General features: G+C 42.5%; 1 protein-coding gene and 1 long non-coding RNA gene across 38 annotated transcripts in view; one reads left to right on the forward strand and one right to left on the reverse strand.

Moving 5' to 3' along the window:
* LOC135968485 (uncharacterized) overlaps positions 1–21,201 on the forward strand; it is a 53,316-nt gene extending 32,115 nt beyond the window's left edge. The window contains exons 3-4 of one of the 3 annotated variants that reach the window (XR_010583344.1): positions 6,644–6,736; positions 21,075–21,113. This is a non-coding gene — a long non-coding RNA (uncharacterized lncRNA). Of the gene's footprint in view, positions 1–4,266; positions 4,294–6,643; positions 6,737–21,074 lie in introns of those variants that run through there. The other 2 variants (XR_012427548.1, XR_012427549.1) reach the window with 2 other exon arrangements.
* Positions 1–21,258, reverse strand: part of ZNF569 (zinc finger protein 569) — a 103,647-nt gene that overhangs the window by 42,005 nt on the left and 40,384 nt on the right. For 24 of the 35 annotated variants that reach the window (XM_074023384.1, XM_074023383.1, XM_074023382.1 and 21 more), the window contains 2 exons: positions 7,258–7,384; positions 6,863–6,958 (listed from right to left, as the gene is read on the reverse strand). In XM_074023384.1, coding sequence (XP_073879485.1) covers positions 6,863–6,958; positions 7,258–7,384 — 223 coding nt within the window. Of the gene's footprint in view, positions 1–6,862; positions 6,959–7,257; positions 7,385–14,104; positions 14,191–21,258 lie in introns of all 35 variants that reach the window. The other 11 variants (XM_074023377.1, XM_065535465.2, XM_074023376.1 and 8 more) reach the window with 2 other exon arrangements.

A 21,258-nucleotide genomic window follows, 5' to 3' on the forward strand; every position in this document is an offset into this window, starting at 1 on the left:
TTAGCGTGTCAATTTTAGATCTTTCCAGCTTTCTCTTGTGGGCATTTAGTGCTATAAATTTCCCTCTACACACTGCTTTAAATGTGTCCCAGAGATTCTGGTATGTTGTATCTTTGTTCTCATTGGTTTCAAAGAACATCTTTATTTCTGCCTTCATTTCGTTACGTACCCAGTAGTCATTCAGGAGCAGGTTATTCAGTTTCCATGTAGTTGAGCAGTTTTGATTGAGTTTCTTAGTCCAGAGTTCTAGTTTGATTGCACTGTGGTCTGAGAGACAGTTTGTTATAATTTCTGTTCTTGTACATTTGCTGAGGAGTGCTTTACTTCCAATTATGTGGTCAATTTTGGAATAAGTGTGATGTGGTGCTGAGAAGAATGTATATTCTGTTGATTTGGGGCGGAGAGTTCTGTAGATGTCTATTAGGTCTGCTTGCTGCAGAGATGAGTTCAATTCCTGGATATCCTTGTTAACTTTCTGTCTCGTTGATCTGTCTAATGTTGACAGTGGGGTGTTGAAGTCTCCTATTATTATTGTATGGGAGTCTAAGTCTCTTTGTAAGTCTCTAAGGACTTGCTTGATGAATCTGGGTGCTCCTGTATTGGGTGCATATATATTTAGGATAGTTAGCTCTTCCTGTTGAATTGATCCCTTTACCATTATGTAATGGCCTTGTCTCTTTTGATCTTTGATGGTTTAAAGTCTGTTTTATCTGAGACTAGTATTGCAACCCCTGTGTTTTTTTTTTTTTTTTTTTTTTTTGAGACGGAGTCTCGCTCTGTCGCCCAGGCTGGAGTGCAGTGGCCGGATCTCAGCTCACTGCAAGCTCCGCCTCCTGGGTTTACACCATTCTCCTGCCTCAGCCTCCCAAGTAGCTGGGACTACAGGCGCCCGCCACCTCGCCCGGCTAGTTTTTTGTATTTTTTTGTAGAGACGGGGTTTCACCATGTTAGCCAGGCTGGTCTCAAACTCCTGACCTGGTGATCCGTCCGTCTCGGCCTCCCAAAGTGCTGGGATTACAGGCTTGAGCCACCGCGCCCGGCCCCCTGCTTTTTTTTTTGTTTTCCATTTGCTTGGTAGATCTTCCTCCATCCCTTTATTTTGAGCCTATGTATGTCTCTGCATGTGAGATGGGTCTCCTGAATACAGCAAATTGATGGGTCTTCACTCTTTATCCAGTTTGTCAGTCTGTCTGTTTTAATTGGACCATTTAGTCCATTTACATTTAAGGTTAATATTGTTATGTGTGAACTTGATCCTGCCATTATGATATTAACTGGTTATTTTACTCATTAGTTGATGCAGTTTCTTCCTAGCCTCGATGGTCTTTATATTTTGGCATGTTTTTGCAATGGCTGGTACCAGTTGTTCCTTTCCATGTTTAGTGCTTCCTTCACGGTCTCTTGTAAGGCAGGCCTGGTGGTGACAAAATCTCTAAGCATTTGCTTATCTGTAAAGGATTTTATTTCTCCTTCACTTATGAAACTTAGTTTAGCTGGATATGAAATTCTGGGTTGAAAATTCTTTTCTTTAAGAATGTTGAATATTGGCCCCCACTCTCTTCTGGCTTGTAGAGTTTCTGCAGAGAGATCTGCTGTTAGTCTGATGGGCTTCCCTTTGTGGGTAACCCGACCTTTCTCTCTGGCTGCCCTTAAGATTTTTTTCTTCATTTCAACTTTGGTAAATCTGGCAATTATGTGTCTTGGAGTTGCTCTTCTCGAGGAGTATCTTTGTGGCATTCTCTGTATTTCCTGAATTTGAATGTTGGCCTGCCCTACTAGGCTGGGGAAGTTCTCCTGGATGATATCCTGAAGAGTGTTTTCCAACTTGGTTCCATTTTCCCCCTCACTTTTAGGCACCCCAATCAGATGTAGATTTGGTCTTTTTACATAATCCCATACTTCTTGCAGTCTTTGTTCATTTCTTTTTCTTCTTTTTTCTTTAGATTTCTCTTCTCGCTTCATTTCATTCATTTGATCCTCAGTTGCTGATACTCTTTCTTCCAGTTGATTGAGTCGGTTACTGAAGCTTGTGCATTTGTCACGTATTTCTCGTGTCATGGTTTTCATCTCTGTCAGTTTGTTTATGGCCTTCTCTGCATTAATTATTCTAGTTATCCATTCTTCCACTCTTTTTTTCAAGATTTTTAGTTTCTTTGTGCTGGGTACGTAATTCTTCCTTTAGCTGTGAGAAGTTTGATGGACTGAAGCTGTCTTCTCTCATCTCATCAAAGTCATTCTCCGTCCAGCTTTGATCTGTTGCTGGCGATGAGCTGCGTTCCTTTGCAGGGGGAGATGCGCTCTTATTTTTTGAATTTCCAGCTTTTCTGCCCTGCTTTTTCCCCATCTTTGTGGTTTTTATCTGCCTCTGGTCTTTGATGATGGTGATGTACTGATGAGGTTTTGGTGTGGGTGTCCTTCCTGTTTGTTAATTTTCCTTCTAACAGTCGGGACCCTCAGCTGTAGGTCTGTTGGAGATTGCTTGAGGTCCACTCCAGACCCTGTTTGCCTGGGTATCAGCAGGAGAGGCTGCAGAAGATAGAATACTGCTGAACAGCGAGTGTACCTGTCTGATTCTTGCTTTGGAAGCTTCCTCTCAGGGGTGTACTCCACCGTGTGAGGTGTGGGGTGTCGGTCTGCCCCTAGTGGGGGATGTCTCCCAGTTAGGCTACTCAGGGGTCAGAGACCCACTTGAGCAGGCAGTCTTTCCATTCTCAGATCTCAACCTCCGTTTTGGGAGATCCACTGCTTTCTTCAAAGCTGTCAGACAGAGTCGTTTGCGTCTGCAGAGGTTTCTGCTGCTTTTTGTTGTTGTTGTTGTTTAGCTGTGTCCTGTCCCCAGAGGTGGAGTCTACAGAGACAGGCAGGCCTCCTTGAGCTGCTGTGAGCTCCACCCAGTTCGAGCTTCCCAGCGGCTTGGTTTACCTACTTAAGCCTCAGCAATGGCGGATGCCCCTCCCCCAGCCTCGCTGCTGCCTTGCCGTTAGATCGCAGACTGCTGTGCTAGCAATGAGGGAGGCTCTGGGTGTGGGACCCTCCCGGCCAGGTGTGGGATATAATCTCCTGGTGTGCCTGTTTGCTAAGACCCTTGGTAAAGCGCAGTATTGGGGTGGGAGTTACCCGATTTTCCAGGTGCTGTGTGTCTCAGTTCCCCTGGCTAGGAAAAGGGATTCCCTTCCCCCTTGCACTTCCCAGGTGAGGTGATGCCTCGCCCTGCTTCAGCTCTTGCTGGTCGGGCTGCAGCAGCTGACCAGCACTGATTGTCTGGCACTCCCTAGTGAGATGAACCCAGTACCTCAGTTGAAAATGCAGAAATCACCTGTCCTCTGTGTCGCTCGCGCTGGGAGCTGGAGACTGGAGCTGTTCCTATTCGGCCATGTTGCTCCGCCCCCCAGAATGTATTTCTTAAATAATAAGACTTGAAAGTCAAAATTACACTTGATCCACGAGCTGCAGAATGGATGCTGTATTAGCAGGCATGAGAACCAACACTGATCTCCTTGTACATCTCCATTAGAGCTCTTGGGTGACCAAGTGCACTGTCAATGAGCAATATTTTCAAAGGAACTTTTTTTTTTTACCCTGAGCAGTAGGTATCAACAGTGGGCTTAAAATATTTAGCAAATCAATGCTGTAAACAGATGTGCTACCATGCAGGCATTGTTATTCCATTTATAGAGCACAAGCAGGGTGTATGTAGTATAATTCTTAAGGGCCCTAGGATTTTCAGAATGGGGAATGAATATTGGCTCCAACTTAAAGTCACCACCTGCATTAGCCCCTAATAGGAGGGTCAGTCTGTCCTTTGAACCTTTGAAGTGAGCCACTGACTTCACCTCTCTAGCTGTGAAAGTCCTAGATGGCATGTTCTTCCAATAGAAGGCTGTTGCATCTATATCGAAACTCTATTGTTTAGTTAGCCACCTTCATCAATAATCTTAGCTGGATCTTCTGAATAATTTACTGCAGCTTCCATTGGCTCTTACTGCTTTACCTTGTATTTTTATGTTGTGGAAATGGCCTCTTTCCTTAATCCTTATGAACCAACCTCTGCTAGCTTCAAACTTTTCTTCTGCAGCTTCCTCACCTCTAAGGCTTGAAGATAATTAGGGGCTTGTCCTGGATTATGCTTTGGCTTAATGGAATGCTGTGGCTGGTTTAATCTTCTACCCAGACAACTAAAACTTCCTCCATATCAGCAATAAGGCTATTTTGCTTTCTTATCATTTGTGTGTATACTGTAGTGGCACTGTTTTTTTTCTTTTTTAGAGACAAGGTCTTCCTCTGTCACCCAGGCTGGAATACAGTGGTGTGATCTCAGCTCACTGCAACCTCCATCTCCTAGACTCAAGCGATCCTCTCGTCTCAGCCTCCCAAGTAGCTGGGACTACAGGCATGCACCACTACATCTAGCTAATTTTTGTTTTTTTTTTTTCTTTTTTTTTTTTGAGACGGAGTCTCGCTCTGTCACCCAGGCTGCAGTGCAGTGACCGGATCGCAGCTCACTGCAAGCTCCGCCTCCCGGGTTTACGCCATTCTCCTGCCTCAGCCTCCCGAGTAGCTGGGACTACAGGCGACCGCCACCTCGCCCGGCTATCAGTGGAGACGGGGTTTCACCGTGTTAGCCAGGATGGTCTCGATCTCCTGACCTCGTGATCTGCCCGTCTCGGCCTCCCAAAGTGCTGGGATTACAGGCTTGAGCCACCGCGCCTGGCCCATCCAGCTAATTTTTATATTTTTAGTAAAGACAGGGTTTCACTGTGTTAGCCAGGATTGTCGATCTCCTGACCTTGTGATCCGCCCTCCTTGGCCTCCCAAAGTGCTGGGATTACAGTCGTGAGCCACCACGCCTGGCCGGCAATGATATTTTAAAATGCTAACAGACTACATTGAAGTTACTGGTAGAAATATAAATTATTACAGTCTCTTTGGAGGGCAAAAATGACTTTATAAAATTCAAAATATGTGTATATGGACATATATATGTATGTGTATATATGTATATGTGTGTGTATACATATGCACACATACATTATATACACTTACATATACACATGACAAATGTATCAGAAAATGGGAGCTACCAATAAATCTGCACTGACTTAAAACTTTTATTGAAATAAAAGTATGGTAGTGATTATTGAAGTATGAGAGCAAAACCTAAAAATACAGTGAGAAGTATGACTGTATATTTCAGACATTTAGAACAGAAAAAAGAAGAGAAAGTAAGGGCCTATAAATGTCAGTAGGTTTAATTTAATGACTGCAAATTAGTGAATGTATGCAAAAAGAAAGGATCCTGTATATGAGGGTGGACGGTACTCCCGAAGATGTTAATAACAGAATGATTATCAAAGTAAGGCTGGAAACTTATTAGGAAAGGTTGGTATCTAGCACACAGGTAAGAAAGCCAACCAGATCTCTAAGTTCTGAGGAAAGAAATTAAGAATGGTATCTAGAAATGACATCTTAGGTTTATAAAAGAGTTTGCATCAATGGTCACTTTTGTATTACAAAAGTATACATCAGACCAGGCGCAGTGGTTCACGCCTGTAATCTCTGCACTTTGGGAAGTCGAGGCAGGTGGATCACTTGAGGTCAAGAGTTCAAGACCAGCCTGGCCAACACAGTGAAACCCCATCCCTACCAAAAATACCAAAAAATTAGTTGGGTGTGGTGGTGCATGCCTATAGTCCCAGCTACTCAGGAGGCTGAGGCACGAGAATCGTTTGAACCCAGGGGCCAGAGGTTGCAGTGCGCCAAGATCGCTCCACTGCACTCCAGCCTTGGTGACAGAGTGAGACTCTGTCTCAAAGGAAAAAAAGAAAAAAAGCCGGGCCCGGTAGCTCACGCCTGTAATCCCAGCACTTTGGGAGGCTAAGTTGGGCAGATCTCGAGATCAGGAGATCAAAACCATCCTGGCTAACATGGTGAAACCCTGTCTCTACTAAAAATACAAAAAATTAGTAGGGCATGGTGGCAGGGGCCTGTAGTCCCAGCTACTCAGGAGGTTGAGGCAGGAGAATCCCTTGAGCCCGGGAGGCGGGGGTTGCAGTGAGCCGAGATCACGTGGCTGTACTCCAGCCTGGTGACAGAGTGAGACTCTGTCACACACACACACACACACACACAAAAGGTCTACAGCTTTCTGAAAAAAAAAATATATATATATTTTTTGAGATGGGGTCTCATTCCGTTGCCCAGGCTAGAATGCAGTGCTGTGATCATGGCTTACTGCAGCCTCAACCTCCTAGGCTCAAGTGATCCTCCCACCTCAGCCTCCCAAGCAGCTGGGATCACAAGCGTGTGCCACCACACCTGGCTTTTTTTTTTTTTTTTACATAGTCGCACTCTGTCTCCAAGACTGGAGTGCAGTGGTGTGATCTTGGCTCGTTGCAACCTCCGCCTCCCGGGTTCAAGCAATTCTCCTGCCTCAGCCTCCCGAGTAGCTGGGACTACAGGCTCCCGCCACCACACCTAGTTAAGTTTTTGTATTTTTAGTAGAGACGGGGTTTCACTGTGTTAACCGGGATGGTCTTGATCTCCTGACCTCATGATCTGCCCACCTCGGCCTCCCAAAGTGCAGAGATTACAGGTGCGAGCCACGGCGCCATGCCTAATTTTTCTTTTTTTTTTTTTTTTTTAGAGATGAGATCTCACTATGTTGCCCAGGCTGGTCCCAAACTCCTGGACTCAAGCAATCCTTCCACCTTGGCTTCCCAAAGTGCTGGGACTATCGGTATGAACTATCGTGCCAAGCTCTGAAAATATCTTTGAAGAATATTTTAGAGGGATCAACCATTCACTGATTAATCATTAATAGGGCCCTGACCTCTCCTCACCTGTCTGGTTCCCTTCCACTTACCTTTCCAGTGTCTCCTTAATACTTCTTCCTCCATCACCCATGGTTCTTCTTCTTGCTCCAATTTGAAAATCACATCAGGTTTTGTGAATGGATAGCCTGTCAAAGGGAAGTTACATAGATCTGTGCATACATACTACTAGGAACAAAGAACCACCCAAAAATTGAGGCTGGCCCAGGAAAACCAGGCTTTCTAAAGGACAAGAAAATGTGGCTTCTAGGGATGCTGTCTCCTTTTGTTCTGAAAACTGCAGCATGGACATTCACATGAGCAAAAGCATCCCAGGGGCAAGCTCACTCTAATATTTAAAAGGTCCACATATTTCAGAAACACTAGGGGGGTAGGGGAGAAGGTACTTTCTTACCAGAGTTGGAATTATATAGTGAATTACTCTTACCCACTGTGATTAAGTTGTTATAGTTTTCTAGCATCACGTTCCGGTACAGGTTTCTCTGAGCAGGATCCAATCTCTTCCACTCCTCCTGGGTGAAGTCAATAGCCACATCTTTGAATGTCACTGTTCCCTGTAACAACACACTCCCACTCAATCTGAAGTATCCATCTTAGGTGATTGTAAACAAAATATATTGAACCTTGTTCTGGTATTAATCAGAGGTTATTTTAAAAGCCCATCATATTAGCAGCCTGCTGTCAGTTTATGTTCATTCACTGATTTAGCAAGCACATGTTTTTATTATCTACCGTGAGTTAAAGGGGAGATGTTAGGTACCAATTTATCCTGAGTGTGAAAGAAATGGAAAAATAAAACTTTAACCAAGTTAAGTGGTTTGAGATCTCAAAAGATACCAAAGGCAGGAAAAAATGAAAGCAAGGCTTAGATGGAAGCAGAAGCAGGGGACAGAATGATAGGTGAAATCTGTGGTATGGTGGGACATGCAATTGTAGATAGCCACTGATTTAGCAGTTGGACATATTGTTCATGAGATCAGGAGAAATCCACATTGGAAATGAAGACTTATTGGTCATCAGCCTGTAGTATGTGTCTGCAGCCATGCAAATGGGATCTGATTGCTTAAAGAGTTTACATATACTGGAAAAGGGACCACAGATAGAATCTCAGAGACAACCATGAAAAAAATATGCCCTGGTAACAATTTGTCAGGGGAAAAATAACCTGAAATCCAGGGGCTTTTAATATTTCCTCTTATCTGGCAGGAAGATCCAAATAAGCTTGGATAAAGCACTTAGTGAGGAAGTGGGACTGAGGAGAAAGCATGATGTGAAAATCTGGCGCTGGTATAATAGTTTCACCAATTACAGGGAAGGACATGAGCACATAAGACACACTCTTGCTGGGACTACCTCAGCTGCAGACTTTTTCCTCAGGAAGTTGTATTTTCTTCAAGAGATCAGATCATTAAACTAGTAAATAAATTTTAAAAATCAGCACCAAAGATTTTACAAGAAAATCCTAATTGCCCCTAGCTCAAGAGTAAAAGAATCCCAAAAGAAGTCATTAAAGGCCGGGCGTGGTGGCTCAAGTCTGTAATCCCAGCACTTTGGGAGGCTGAGACGGGCGGATCACGAGGTCAGGAGATCGAGACCGTCCTGGCTAACACAGTGAAACCCCGTCTCTACTAAAAAATACAAAAAACTAGCCGGGCGAGGTGGCGGGCGCCTGTAGTCCCAGCTACTTGGGAGGCTGAGGCAGGAGAATGGCGTGAACCCGGGAGGCGGAGCTTGCAGTGAGCTGAGATCCGGCCACTGCACTCCAGCCTGGGTGACAGAGCAAGACTCCGTCTCAAAAAAAAAAAAAAAAAAAAAAAAAAAAGAAGTCATTAAAATACATTTGAAGAAAATACTTGAGAAAAATAATTTAGTAAATGCAAAAATAGAAACAATTTAAAGTGAAAAATTTAGAACTTGTATCTACATAAATCTCCATATTTAAAAGCTGGAGCTAGGCGCGGTGGCTCCCGCCTGTAATTCTATGACTTTGGGAAGCCGAGGTAGGAGAACTGCTCGAGGCCAGTTCAAGGCCAGTCTGGGCAACACAGCAGAACCCCATCTCTACAATCAATCAATTAATCAATCAATCAAAGCCGTGTATGGTGGTACGTGGCTATAGTCCCAGTTACCTGGGAGGCTGAGGCGGGAAGACTGCTTAAGCCTGGGAGTTTGAGGCTGCAGTGAGCCATGATCTCACCACTGCACTCCAGCAGCCTGAGCAATAGAGCAAAACCCTGTCTCTTAAAAGAAAAAAAAGTTGATAGTTTAAGAAGAGTGAATTAGCCAAATATTTAGTAAGTTTAATGAAGAAAAATAAACATCCCAAACTAGGAAAAACCATTAAAACTAATCAATATTTAAAGTAGTACATATCTGTGGTTTGTTTTTTTTTTTAGATAGAGGCTCTCCCTGTCACCCAGGCTGGAGTGCAGTGTGGCGTGATTTTGGCTCTCTACAACCTCCGTCTCCTGGATTCAAATGATTCTCCTCCCTCAGCCTCCCAAGTAGCTGGGACTACAGGCGTACACCACCACACCCAGCTAAATTTTGTATTTTCAGTAGAGACGGGGTGTCCCCATGTTGGCCAAGTTGGTCTCTTAACTCCTGACCTCAAATGATCTGCCTGCCTCCGCCTCCCAAAGTGCTGGGATTACAGGTGTGAGCCACCATAACCAGCCTGAAATTTTAAAATTCATAACGAAATGAATAAGCTAAAGGGAAACATAAGCCTAAGAAGAAAATCCCAACAGTGCAATACTGTAGCAACCCCTGTTATTCTTCTATTCCATTATTTATTCTGTCTTCCCAATTTCTGGCCAGGCACATGGTCTGCTGAAATAAGTATTAATATGTTTATATTATAAAGTTCTGGAGAGTGAGATGAAAGTACTGCATGCAACTGCTGATAAGTGAGCATAAAAGCACGAGGTATACCATTTCTCCCAAGCTTCTACCTTCTTGTAGAATGGTAAGTCAATGTGATGGTTAGAGCAAATACAGCCATTTGAGATGAGGCAGAAGTCAACAACTGAGAATGGTAGAGCAATGAAGGAGAAAGCGTTTTGTTTTCTGCCCGTTGGAGCTACAGGATCAGTGCTGAACTTCAATATGAGAGATAAATAAACTTCTATCTTGTTTAAGCAAAGGTTATCTGGGCTTTCTATCACAGGCAGTCAAGTGTAATACTAACAGATTAATATGTTCATGCCAGATCTGGCCATCCTTTGGCAGCTATGAAGGCGTGGTGCTCAAATCCTTTTTAAGGGAATCCACTGTGAGAAGCATAGTTGGCAAACAGCCATGCTGAAGTCATGATACCCCAACACTGCTTCCAGCCACAGGCTCAGCATAGTGAGGCTATTAAAGTCTGGACTATTACACCTGATATGGTTTTCCTCCAGTGGGAAAGCTTTGGTCAGCAACTCCCCTTTGGCCTGGCTGAGACTTTCTCACAGCTTCAGGGTGGTCTGAGTTGGCAGAAAAAAGTATTAGTAAACTTGAAGACAGATCAACAAAAATGATGCAATTTGAAGAAAAGACAGAAAAAAGGACAAAGAAAAATGAATACAGGCTGGACACAGTGGCTCATGCCTGTAATCCCAGTGCTTTGGGAGGCCAAGGTGGGAGGATCACTTGAGGCTAGGAGTTCAAGACCAGCCTGGTCAAGACGGTGAGACCCTATCTCTACCAAAAAATTTAAGAAATCAGCCAGGTGTGCTGACACATGCCTATAGTCCTAGCCACTCAGGAGACAGAGGTGGGAAGACTGATTTAGCCCAAGAGTTCAAGGTTACAGTGAGCTATAATTGTGCCACTGCATCTAGCCTGGGTGACAGAGTGAGACCCTATCTCAAAAAAAAAAAAAAAAAAAAGAATGTAGACTCAGAAATGTTAGAGCAATAAGTGCATCAACATATGCATAATTTAGTGTAAGTTAGAGAGGAGAGAGAAAAGGACAGAAAAATATTCAAAGACATAATGACTGAAAACTTCCCACATTTCATGAAAAACATTAATGTACATATTCAAGCTCAATGAATTTCAAGTAGGATAAATGCAACAAGATACACACCTAAACACATCATAGTCAAAATGTTGAAAATAAATATAAAGAGAACATCTTGAAAACAGCAAGGGAAAACAATTTATCATCTTCATCAACCACAATAAAACTAATAGCTGACTTCTCATCAAACACAATGGAGGACAAATAGCAATGGGACAACATATTAGATGTTCTGAAAGAACAAAAAAACTATCAGAGAGGAAGCAGGGAAAGAAGGCCCAATAGAAGACTCCACTGATCATCCTCCCCACAGGAACACCAAACTGAACAACTATCCACACAAAAAAGCATCTTCATCAAAACCAAAAATCAGGTCAGCAATCACAGTATCTGGTTTTAACTTCACATCACTGAAAGTGGCACTAAGGAGGATAGGAAAGACAGTCTTGAATTGCTGATGCCATTCCATCCCTATCCTCCAGCAGTGGTCATATGGTGGTAAGAAAGAATCTATGCTCCTGGAGGAGGGAGACCAAGAGTGATTGTAGGACTTTGCACTGGAACTCAGTGGTGCCCCGTCACAGCAGAAGGCAACACTGGGGAGAACTCAGTTGGTGCCGACATCAGAAGTATTTAGACCATCCCTAGCCAGTCTGGGGGAATTGTCCATTGTAGCAGTAGGAACCTGAATTCCGGCAAGCCTCACCACCATGGGCTAAAGAGCTCTAGGGTCCTAAGTGACCTTGAAAGGCAGTCTAGGCCACAGGAATTGCAATTCCTGGGCAAGTCCTGGTGCTGTGCTGGGCTTGGAGCCAGTGGACTAGAGGGGCATGGGACCTGGTGAGACACCAGCCAGGGTAGCCAAGGGAGTGCTTGTGCCACTCTTTCCCTAACCTGAAGTAGTGCAGCTCGCAACTCCAGGAGAGACCCCTTCTTTTCACTTGAGAAGAGTAGAGGGAAGAGTAAAGAGGACTTTGTCTTGCACTTTGGATACCAGCTTAGCTACAGTATGATAGGACACCAGGCAGAGGCCCCCATTCCATGCACCAGCTCCTGGATGAAACTTCTAGACACACCCTGGACCAAAAGGTAACCCGTTGCCTTGAGAGGAAGAACTCAATCTTGGCAGCATTCATCACCTACTGACTAAAGAGCCCTTGAGCCCTGAACAGCCAGCAGTGGTAGCCAGGTACTACTCACCATGGGCCTTGGGTGAGACTCAGAGATGTGCTGGCTTCAGGTGTGACCCAGCACATTTCCCGTATGGTGGCTACAGGGAGAGACTCCTGCTTGAGAAAAGGAGAGGGAAAAGTACAGGGAACTTTGTCTTGCAGCTTAGGTACCAACTTGGCCACAGTGGGGTACAGCACCAACTGGGTTCTTGGGGTCCCCAGTTCCAGGCCTTGCCTCTTGGATAGCATTTCTGGACCTGCCCTGGGCCGAAGGGGAGCTTGCTGCCCTGAAGGGGGAATCCCAGGCCTGGCAACATTCACCACAAGCTGACTGAAAAGGCCTTGGGCCTGGAGTGAACATTGGTGGTAGCCAGGCCATACCTGCCATGGGCCTGGGTCAGTGGTAGCCATGGGGAGAAATTCCTCTGCTTGTGGAAAGGCGAGGGAAGAGTGGGAAGGACTTTGCCATGTGGCTTGGGTGCCAGTCCAGCCACCATAGAATAGAGCACCAAGTAGATTCCTAAGGTTTCTGACTCCAGGCCCTGGCTGCTGGACGGCATCTCTGGACCTGCCCGTGGCTGGGCAGAACTTGCCACTCTAAAGGTAAGGATATAAAACTGGCTGGCTTTGCCACCTGCTGATTGTAGAGCGATAGGGCCTTCAGTGAACACTGTGGGCCTTTGGTGAGACTCAGTGCTGTGCTGGCTTCATCTGACTGAGCGTAGTCCCAGTGGTGGTGGCCACAGGGGTGCTTGTGTCACCCCTCCCCCAGCTCCAGGCAGCTCAGCACAGAGTCTGTTTGGGAGAAAGTAAGACAACAAGAGTCTCTACCTGGTAATCCAGATAATTCTTCCAGAGAATTCTTCTGGATCTTATCTAGGACCATCAAGGTGGTACCTGTATGAGTCTAAGAGCCACAGTGTTACTGGGCTTGGCATGCCCCCCTGATGCAGATATGGCTGCAGTGACCAAAAACTTAGATCAAAACACCCAAGTCCCTTCAAATACCTGGAAAGCCTTGCCAAAAAGGGCAGGTATAACAAGCTCAGACTGCAAAGACTGCAATAAATATCTAACTCTTCACTGCCCAGACATCAACAAACATCCATAGGCATTAAGACCATCTAGGAAAACATGACCTCACCAAATTGAACTCAATAAGATACCAGGGACCAATCCTGGAGACACAGAAATCTCTGACCTTTCAGATAGAGAATTCAAAATAGCTGTTTTCAGGAAACTCAATGAAATTCTAGATAACACAGAGAAAGAATTTAGAATGCTATCAGATAAATTTAACAAAGAGACTGAAATAATTAAAAAGAATAGAGCTGAAATTCTGGAGCTGAAAAATGCAATGGACAAACTGAAGAATGCATCTGTCTTTTTTTCTTTTTTTTTTTTTTTTTTGAGACAGAGTCTCTGTCATCCAGGCTGGAATGCAGTGGTGTGATCATGGCTCACTGCAGCCTCAACCTGCCAGGCTCAAGTGATCCTCCTACCTCAGCCTCCCAAAGAGCAGGGACCACAGGTGCATGCCACATACCCAACTAAGTTTTTAATGTTTTTGTAGAGATGGTAGTCTCACTATGTTGCCCAAGCTTGTCTCAAACTCCTGGGCTCAAGTGATCCTCACGCCTTGGCCTCCCAAAATGCTAGGATTATAGGCATGAGCCACCACCCTCACCCACATCAGTCACTGAACAGCAGAATTGATGAAGCAGAGGGAAGAATTAGTGAGCTTGAAGATAGGCTATTTGAAAATACACAGTCAGAGGAGACAAAAGAAAAATAAGTAAGAAAGAATGAAGCCTGTAAGATCTAGAAAATAGCTTCAAATGGGCAAATCTAAGACTTATTGGCCTTAAAGAGGAGGTAGAGAGACAGGGGTAGAAAGTTTATTCGATGGGATAACAACAGAGAACTTTCCAAACCTAGAAGAAAGATATTGATATTCAAGTACAAGAAGGTTATAGAACACCAAGTAGATTTAAACCAAATAAGACTACTTCAAGACACTTAATAATCAGACTCCTAAAAGGTCAATGATAAAGAAGGATCCATTTAAACACAGCAAGAGAAAAGAAACAACATACCAATGGAAGCTCCAATATGTCTGGCAGCAGACTTTTCAGTGGAAATTTTACACACCAGGAAAGAGCGACACGACATATTTACAGTCCTGAAGGAAAAAAACTTTTATGTTAGGATAGTATATCTGGTGAGAATAACCTTCAAACGTGAAGGAGAAATAAAGGCTTTCCCAGACAAAGAACAGCTGAGAGATTTCATCAACACCAGACCTGTCCTACAAAAAAATGCTAGAGAGTCCTTCAACCTGAAAAAATGACATTAATGAACAATAAGAAATCATGTGAAAGTATAAAACTCACTGGTAATAGAAAGTACACAGAAAATGCAGAATGTTATAACACTGTAATTGTGGTGTGTAAACTACTCATATCTTGAATAGCAAGATGAGAAGAACGGGCTGGGCGCAGTGGCTCACACCTGTAATCCTAGCACTTTGGGAAGCTGAGGCAGGCAGATCACGAGGTCAACAGACTGAGACCATTCTGGCCAACATTGTGAAACGCCATCTCTACTAAAAATACAAAAATGAGCTGGGCATGGTGGCACATGCCTGTAGTCTCAGCTACTCAGGAGGCTGAGGAAGAAGGATCACTTGAACCCGGAAGGCGGAGGATGCAGTGAGCTGAGATCACACCACTGCACTCCAGTGTGGTGACCGAGTGAGACTCCATCTCAAAAAAAAAAAAAAAAAAGAAAGATGAGAAGATTAATCAATATAAATAAATCAGTAACTAAAACTATATTTCAAGACACAGTACAATAAAATATAAATAAAAACAGCAAGCCGGGCGCGGTCACTCACACCTGTAATCCCAAACCCTTGGGAGGCTGAGGTGAGTGGATCACAAGGTCAGGAGATCGAGACCATCCTGACCAACATGGTGAAACCCTGTCTCTACTAAAAATACAAAAAAATTAGCTGGGTGTGGGGTGGCGCACGCCTGTAGTCCCAGATACTCAGGAAGCTGAGGCAGGAGAATTGCTTGAACCTGGGAGGCAGAGGTTGCAGCGCGCCCGAGATAGCGCCACTGCACTCCAGCCTGGTAACAGCAAGACTCCATCTCAAAAATAAATAAATAAAATAAATAAAAAGTAAAAACAGCAAAAGGCTAAAAAAGCAGGGAGACAAAGTGTAGAGTTTTTACTAATTTTCTCTTGGGCTGTTTATGCAATCAGTGTTAATTTGTCATCAGTTTAAAATAACAGGTTATATTATTTGCAAGCCTCATGACAACCTCAAATCAAAAAACATACAACAGATACACAAAAAGTAAAATGCAAGAAATTAAAACATACCACTGGAGACAACCACCTTCCCAAAAAGGAAGACAGGAAAGGAGGAAAGGAAGACCACAAAACAACCTGGAAATAACAAAATAGCAGGACTAAGTCCTTACTTATCAATAATAACATTGAATGTAAATGGACTAACATTTGAATGTAAAGCTCTCCAATCAAAAGACAGAGTGGCTGAATGTATTATTTAAAAAAACAAACAAACAAAAAACAAGATCTAAAAATCCGTTGCCTACAAGAAACACACTTCACCTATGAAGACACACAGAGACTGAAAAAAGATAGAAAAATACATTACATGCAAATGAAACCAAAAAAGAGCTGGACTAGCTATACTCAGACAAAATATACTTCAAGACCAAAACTATAAAAAGAGACAAATAAGGTCATTACATGATGATAAAGGGGTCAGTTCAGCAAGAGGATATAACTGTCAACATGTATGCACCCGACGTTGGAGCACTCAGATATATAAAGCAAATATTACAGTAAAAGAGAGAGAGAGACCCAATAGAATAATTGCTGGAGACTTCAACATTCTACTTTCAGCACTGGACAGATTATCCAGATAGAAAATCAACAAAGAACTATCAGACTTAATCTGCACTACAGACCAAATGGACATAATAGATATATACAGAACATTTCATCCAGTGGCTGCAGAATGCACATTCTTCTCCTCAGCACATGGATCACTCTCAAGGATAGACCATGTTAGGCCATAAACAAGTCTTAAAACACTCAAAAAATTAAAATTATATAAGATATCTTCTCTAACCACAGTGGAATAAAACTAGAAATCAAGGAGTAATTGTGGAAACTATACGAACACACGGAAATTAAACAATATGCTCCTGAATGATCACTGGGTCAATGAAGAAATTAAGAAAAAAATTTAAAAATTTCTTGAAATAAATGATAACGGAAACACAACACATCAAAGCCCATAGGATACGGCAAAAGCAGCACTAAAAGGACAGTTTATAGCTATAAGGACCTACATCAAACAAGAAGAAAAACTTCAAATAAACAATTTAATGATGCATCTTAAAAGAACTAGAAAAGAGCAAACCAAACTCAAAATTATTAGAAGAAAAGAAATAAAGATCAGAGCAGAAATAAATGAAATGAAGAAAAGATACAAAAGATTAACAAAATAAAAAATCAGTTTTTTGAAAAAATAAAATCAGCAAACTTTTAGCCAGACTAAGAAAAGAAGAGAAGGCCCAAATAAGTAAAATCAGAGATGAAAAAAGAGACATAACCAATACTGGAGAAATCCAAAGGATCATTAGAAGTTACTATGAGCAACTATATGCCAATAAATTAGAAAACCTAGAAGAAATGAATTCCTAGAAAATACAACCTACCAAGATTGAACCATGAAGAAATCCAAAACCTGAAAAGACTAATAACAAGTAATGAGATTGAAGCTGTAATAAAAAGTCGTCAAGCAAAGAAAAGCTCAGAACCCAATGGCTTCCCTGCCGAATTTTACTGAACAATTAAAGAAGAAATAATACCAATCCTAATTAAACTATTCCAAATAATAGAGGAAGAGGGAATACTTCCAAACTCATTCCAGGAGGGCAATATTACCCTGATATGAAAACCAGACCAAGACACATCAGAAAATAAAAAAATCAAAAAATAAGACTATAGGCCAATATCCTTGCTGAACATTGATGCAAAAATCCTCAAAATACTAGCCAACCGAATTCAGCAACACATTAAAAAGATAATACATCATGACTAAGTGGGATTTATCTTAGAAATGCAAGGATGGTTAAACGTGCAAATCAATCAATGTGATATATCACATCAACAGAATGAAGGACAAAAACCATATGATCATTTCAACTGGTGCTGAAAAAGCATTCAATAAAATTCAACATCCCTTCCATGATAAAACTCTCAAAAACTGAGTACAGAAGGAACATACCTCAATACGATAAAAGCCATATATGACAGACTCACAGCTAGTATACTGAATGGAGAAAAACAGAAAGCCTTTCCTCTAAGATCTGGAATATGACAAGGCTGCCTACTTTCACCACTGTTATTCAACATAGTACTGGAAATCCTAGCAAGAGAAATCAGATAAGAGAAGTAAAAGGCATCCGAAGAAGTCAAATTATCCTGTTTGCATATGATATGATCTTCTATTTGAAAAAAACCTGAAGACTCTAGCAAAAAAACTATCAGAACTGATAAACAAATTCAGTAAAGTTGTGGGATACAAAATCAACATAGAAAAATCAACAGCATTTCTATATGCCAACAGCAAACAATCTGAAAAAAGAAATCAAGAAATTAATCCCATTTATAGTAGCTAAAAATAAAATCCCTAAGAGTTAACCAAAGAATTGAAAGATCTCTACAATGACAATTATAAAACACTGATGAAAAAAATTGAAGAGGACACAAAAAAATGGAAAGATAGTCCATGCTCATGGGTTAGAAGAATCAATATTATTAAAATGTTCATACTACCTAAAGCAATCTACAGATTCAATGCAATTATTATCAAAATACCAATGACATTCTTCACAGAAATAGAAAAATATGCTAAAATTTATATGGAACCACAAAAGACCCAGAACAGGCAAAACCACCCTGAGCAAACAGAAAAAAAACTGGAGGAGCCTGACTTCAGATTATACTACAAAACTACAATAACCAAAACAGCATGGTACTGATGTAAAAACAGACACATAGGCTAGGAAGGGTAGCTTGTGCCTGTAATCCCAGCACTTTGGGAGGCTGAGGGGGAGAAGTGCTTGAGCCTGAGAGTTTGAGTCCTGGGCAACATAGTTAGACCTTGTCTCTACAAAAAAATAAAAAATTAGGCATGGTGGTGTGCACCTGTGGTACTCGGGAAGCTGAGGCAAGAGGATTACCTAAGCCGGGGAGGTCAAGGCTGCAGCAAGCCATGTTCACACCTCTGCACTCCAGCCTGAGCAAGACAGCAAGAGAGCAAGATCCTGTCAGAAGCAGCGGCAACAAAGAATAACAACAAGCAGACACACAGACCAATGGAACAGAATAGAGAACCCAGAAGCAAATCCATACATCTCCAATGAACTAATTTTCAACAATGATGCCAAGAAATACACTGGGGAGAGAACAGTATCTTCAATAACTGGATATCCATACGCAGAAGAATGAAACTAGATCCCTTATATCTTGCCATACACAAAAATAAAATCAAAATGGATTAAAGACTTAAATATAAGACCTCAAACTATGAAATGACTAAAACACTGAGGAAACTCAGGATAATGGACTGGACAAAGGTTCCTTGAGTAATACCCCCATAAGCACAGGTAGCCAAAGCGAAAATGGACAAATGGGATCATATCAAGTTAAAAAGCTTCTGCACATCAAGGGAAACAATTAGCAAAGTGAAGAGGCAACCCACAAAATGGGAGAAAATATATGTGAACTATCCATCAAACAGGGGATTAATAACTAGATAATATAAGGAGCTCAAACAACTCTATGAAAAAAATAATAATATGATTTAAAAAGGGGGAAAGATCTGAAGACATTTCTCAAAGGACATACAAATGGCAAACAGGCATATGAAAAGGTGTTCAACATCACTGATCATCAGATAAATGCAAATCAAAACTACAGTGAGGTATCATCTCACTCCAATTAAAATGGTTTTTTTTGTTTGTTTGTAATGGAGTTTCACTCTTGTTGCCCAAGCTGGAGTGCAGCGGCGCGATCTTGGCTCACTGAAACCTCCGCCTCCTGGGTTCAAGCGATTCTCTTACCTCAGCCTCCCGAGTAGCTGGGATTACAGGTGTGCACCACGACGCCTGGCTCATTTTTGTATTCTTAGTAGAGACGGGGTTTCACCATGTTGACCAGACTGGTCTTGAACTCCTGACCTCAGATGATCCACCCGCCTTGGCCTCCCAAAGTGCTGGGATTACAGGCATTAGCGACCGTGCCTGGCCTTAAATTGGCTTTTATCCAAAAGACAGGTAATAATAAATGCTGGCCAGGATGTGGAGAAAAAGGAACCCTCATATATTGTTGGTGGGAATGTAAATTAGTACAACCAGATGGAGAACCGTTTGGAGGTTCATCAAAAAAGTAAAATACAACTATCATATAACCCAGCAATCCCACTGCTAAGTATATACCCAAAAGAAAGGAAATCAGTGTATTAAAGAGATATCTGCACTCCCTTATTTATTGCTTCCTTGTTTATTCACAATAGCCAAGATTTGGAATCAAGCTAAGTGCTCATCAAGAAACGGATGGATAAAGAAAATGTGATACATACACACCTTGGAGTACTATTCAGCCATAAAAAAGAACAAGATCCTGTCATTTGCAACAACATGGATGCAACTGGAGATCATTATGTTAAGTGAAATAAGCCAGGCAGAGAACGACAAACCTCACATATTCTCACTTATTTATGAGAGCTAAAAATTAAAACAACGGAACTCATGGAAATAGAGCACAGAATAATGGTTACCAGCAGCTAGCAAGGATAGTGGGTGGGGGAAATGGGGATGGTTAATAGGTACAAACACAGTTAGAATGAATAAGATCTAACATTTCATAGTGCAACAGGACAACTATAGTCAACAATAATTTATTTGTACGTTTAAAAATAACCAAAAGAGTAAATTGTAACACAAAGGATAAATGCTTGGATAGACACCCTATTTACCCTGATTACTCATTGTATGCCTATATCAAAATATCTCGCCAGGCGTGGTGGCTCACGCCTGTAATGCCAGCACTCTGGGAGGCCGAGATAGGCGGATCACGAGGTCAGGAGATCGAGACCATCCTGGCTAACATGGTGAAACCCTGTCTCTACTAAAAAAAAAAAAAATACAAAAAAAAAAATTAGCTGGGGGTGGTGGCGGGTGCCTGTAATCCCAGCTATTCCGGAGGCTAAGGCAGGATAATGGCGTGAGCCCAGGAGGCAGAGCTTGCAGTGAGCTGAGATCGCACCACTGCACTCCAGCCTGGGCGGCAGAGCGAGAATCCATCTCAAAACAAAACAAAACATCTTATGTACCTCATAAATGTGTACCTCATAAATGTATACCTCATACAGTATACACCTACTGTTTCTACAAAAGCTAAAAATTAAAAACAAAAAAAAACTATCAACAAAGAATCCTATATGTAGGAGACTTATCTTTCTTTTTTCTTTTTTTGAGATGGAGTCTTGCTGTGCTACACAGGCTGGAGTGCAGTGGCACAATGTCGGCTGACTGCAAGCTCCGCCTCCCAGGTTCACGCCATTCCCCTGCCTCAGCCTCCCAAGTAGCTGGGACTACAGGCGCCCACCACCACGCCTGGCTAATTTTTTGTATTTTTAGTAGAGACGGGGTTTCATCGTGTTAGCCAGGATGGTCTGGATCTCCTGACCTGGTGATCCACATGCCTCGGCCTCCCAAAGTACTGGGATTATAGGCATGAGCTACCACGCCTGGCCAGAAAGTTATCTTTCAAACATGAAGGTGATTATGTTAGGTGAAAGAAGCCAGACAGAAAAGGTCACATATTTTATTATTGTATACATATGAAATATTCAGAATAGATAATTGTCCGGAGCTGCGTGGCCCGGCCATAGCGATTATAACTGACGACTGACGCCTGAGCTCTATACATTTCCACTTTATGCCTCCTCCCTAGATATACTTTCTTCCCTGTTCTGCTGTCTCATACGCCAGTACAAAATGGCGCTCTTCCTGGTTCTTCATCACCAATTTTCCCGCGCCCGGGAAAATGATCAACTTACAGTGTAGGCGCCATCCCGTGCCCGGGAAAATTACCAACCGACGGCGCAGGCGCAACATGACATCCGACCGAAGAAACC

Source organism: Macaca fascicularis, chromosome 19 (assembly GCF_037993035.2).
Source record: "Macaca fascicularis isolate 582-1 chromosome 19, T2T-MFA8v1.1".
Lineage (NCBI taxonomy): Eukaryota > Metazoa > Chordata > Mammalia > Primates > Cercopithecidae > Macaca > Macaca fascicularis.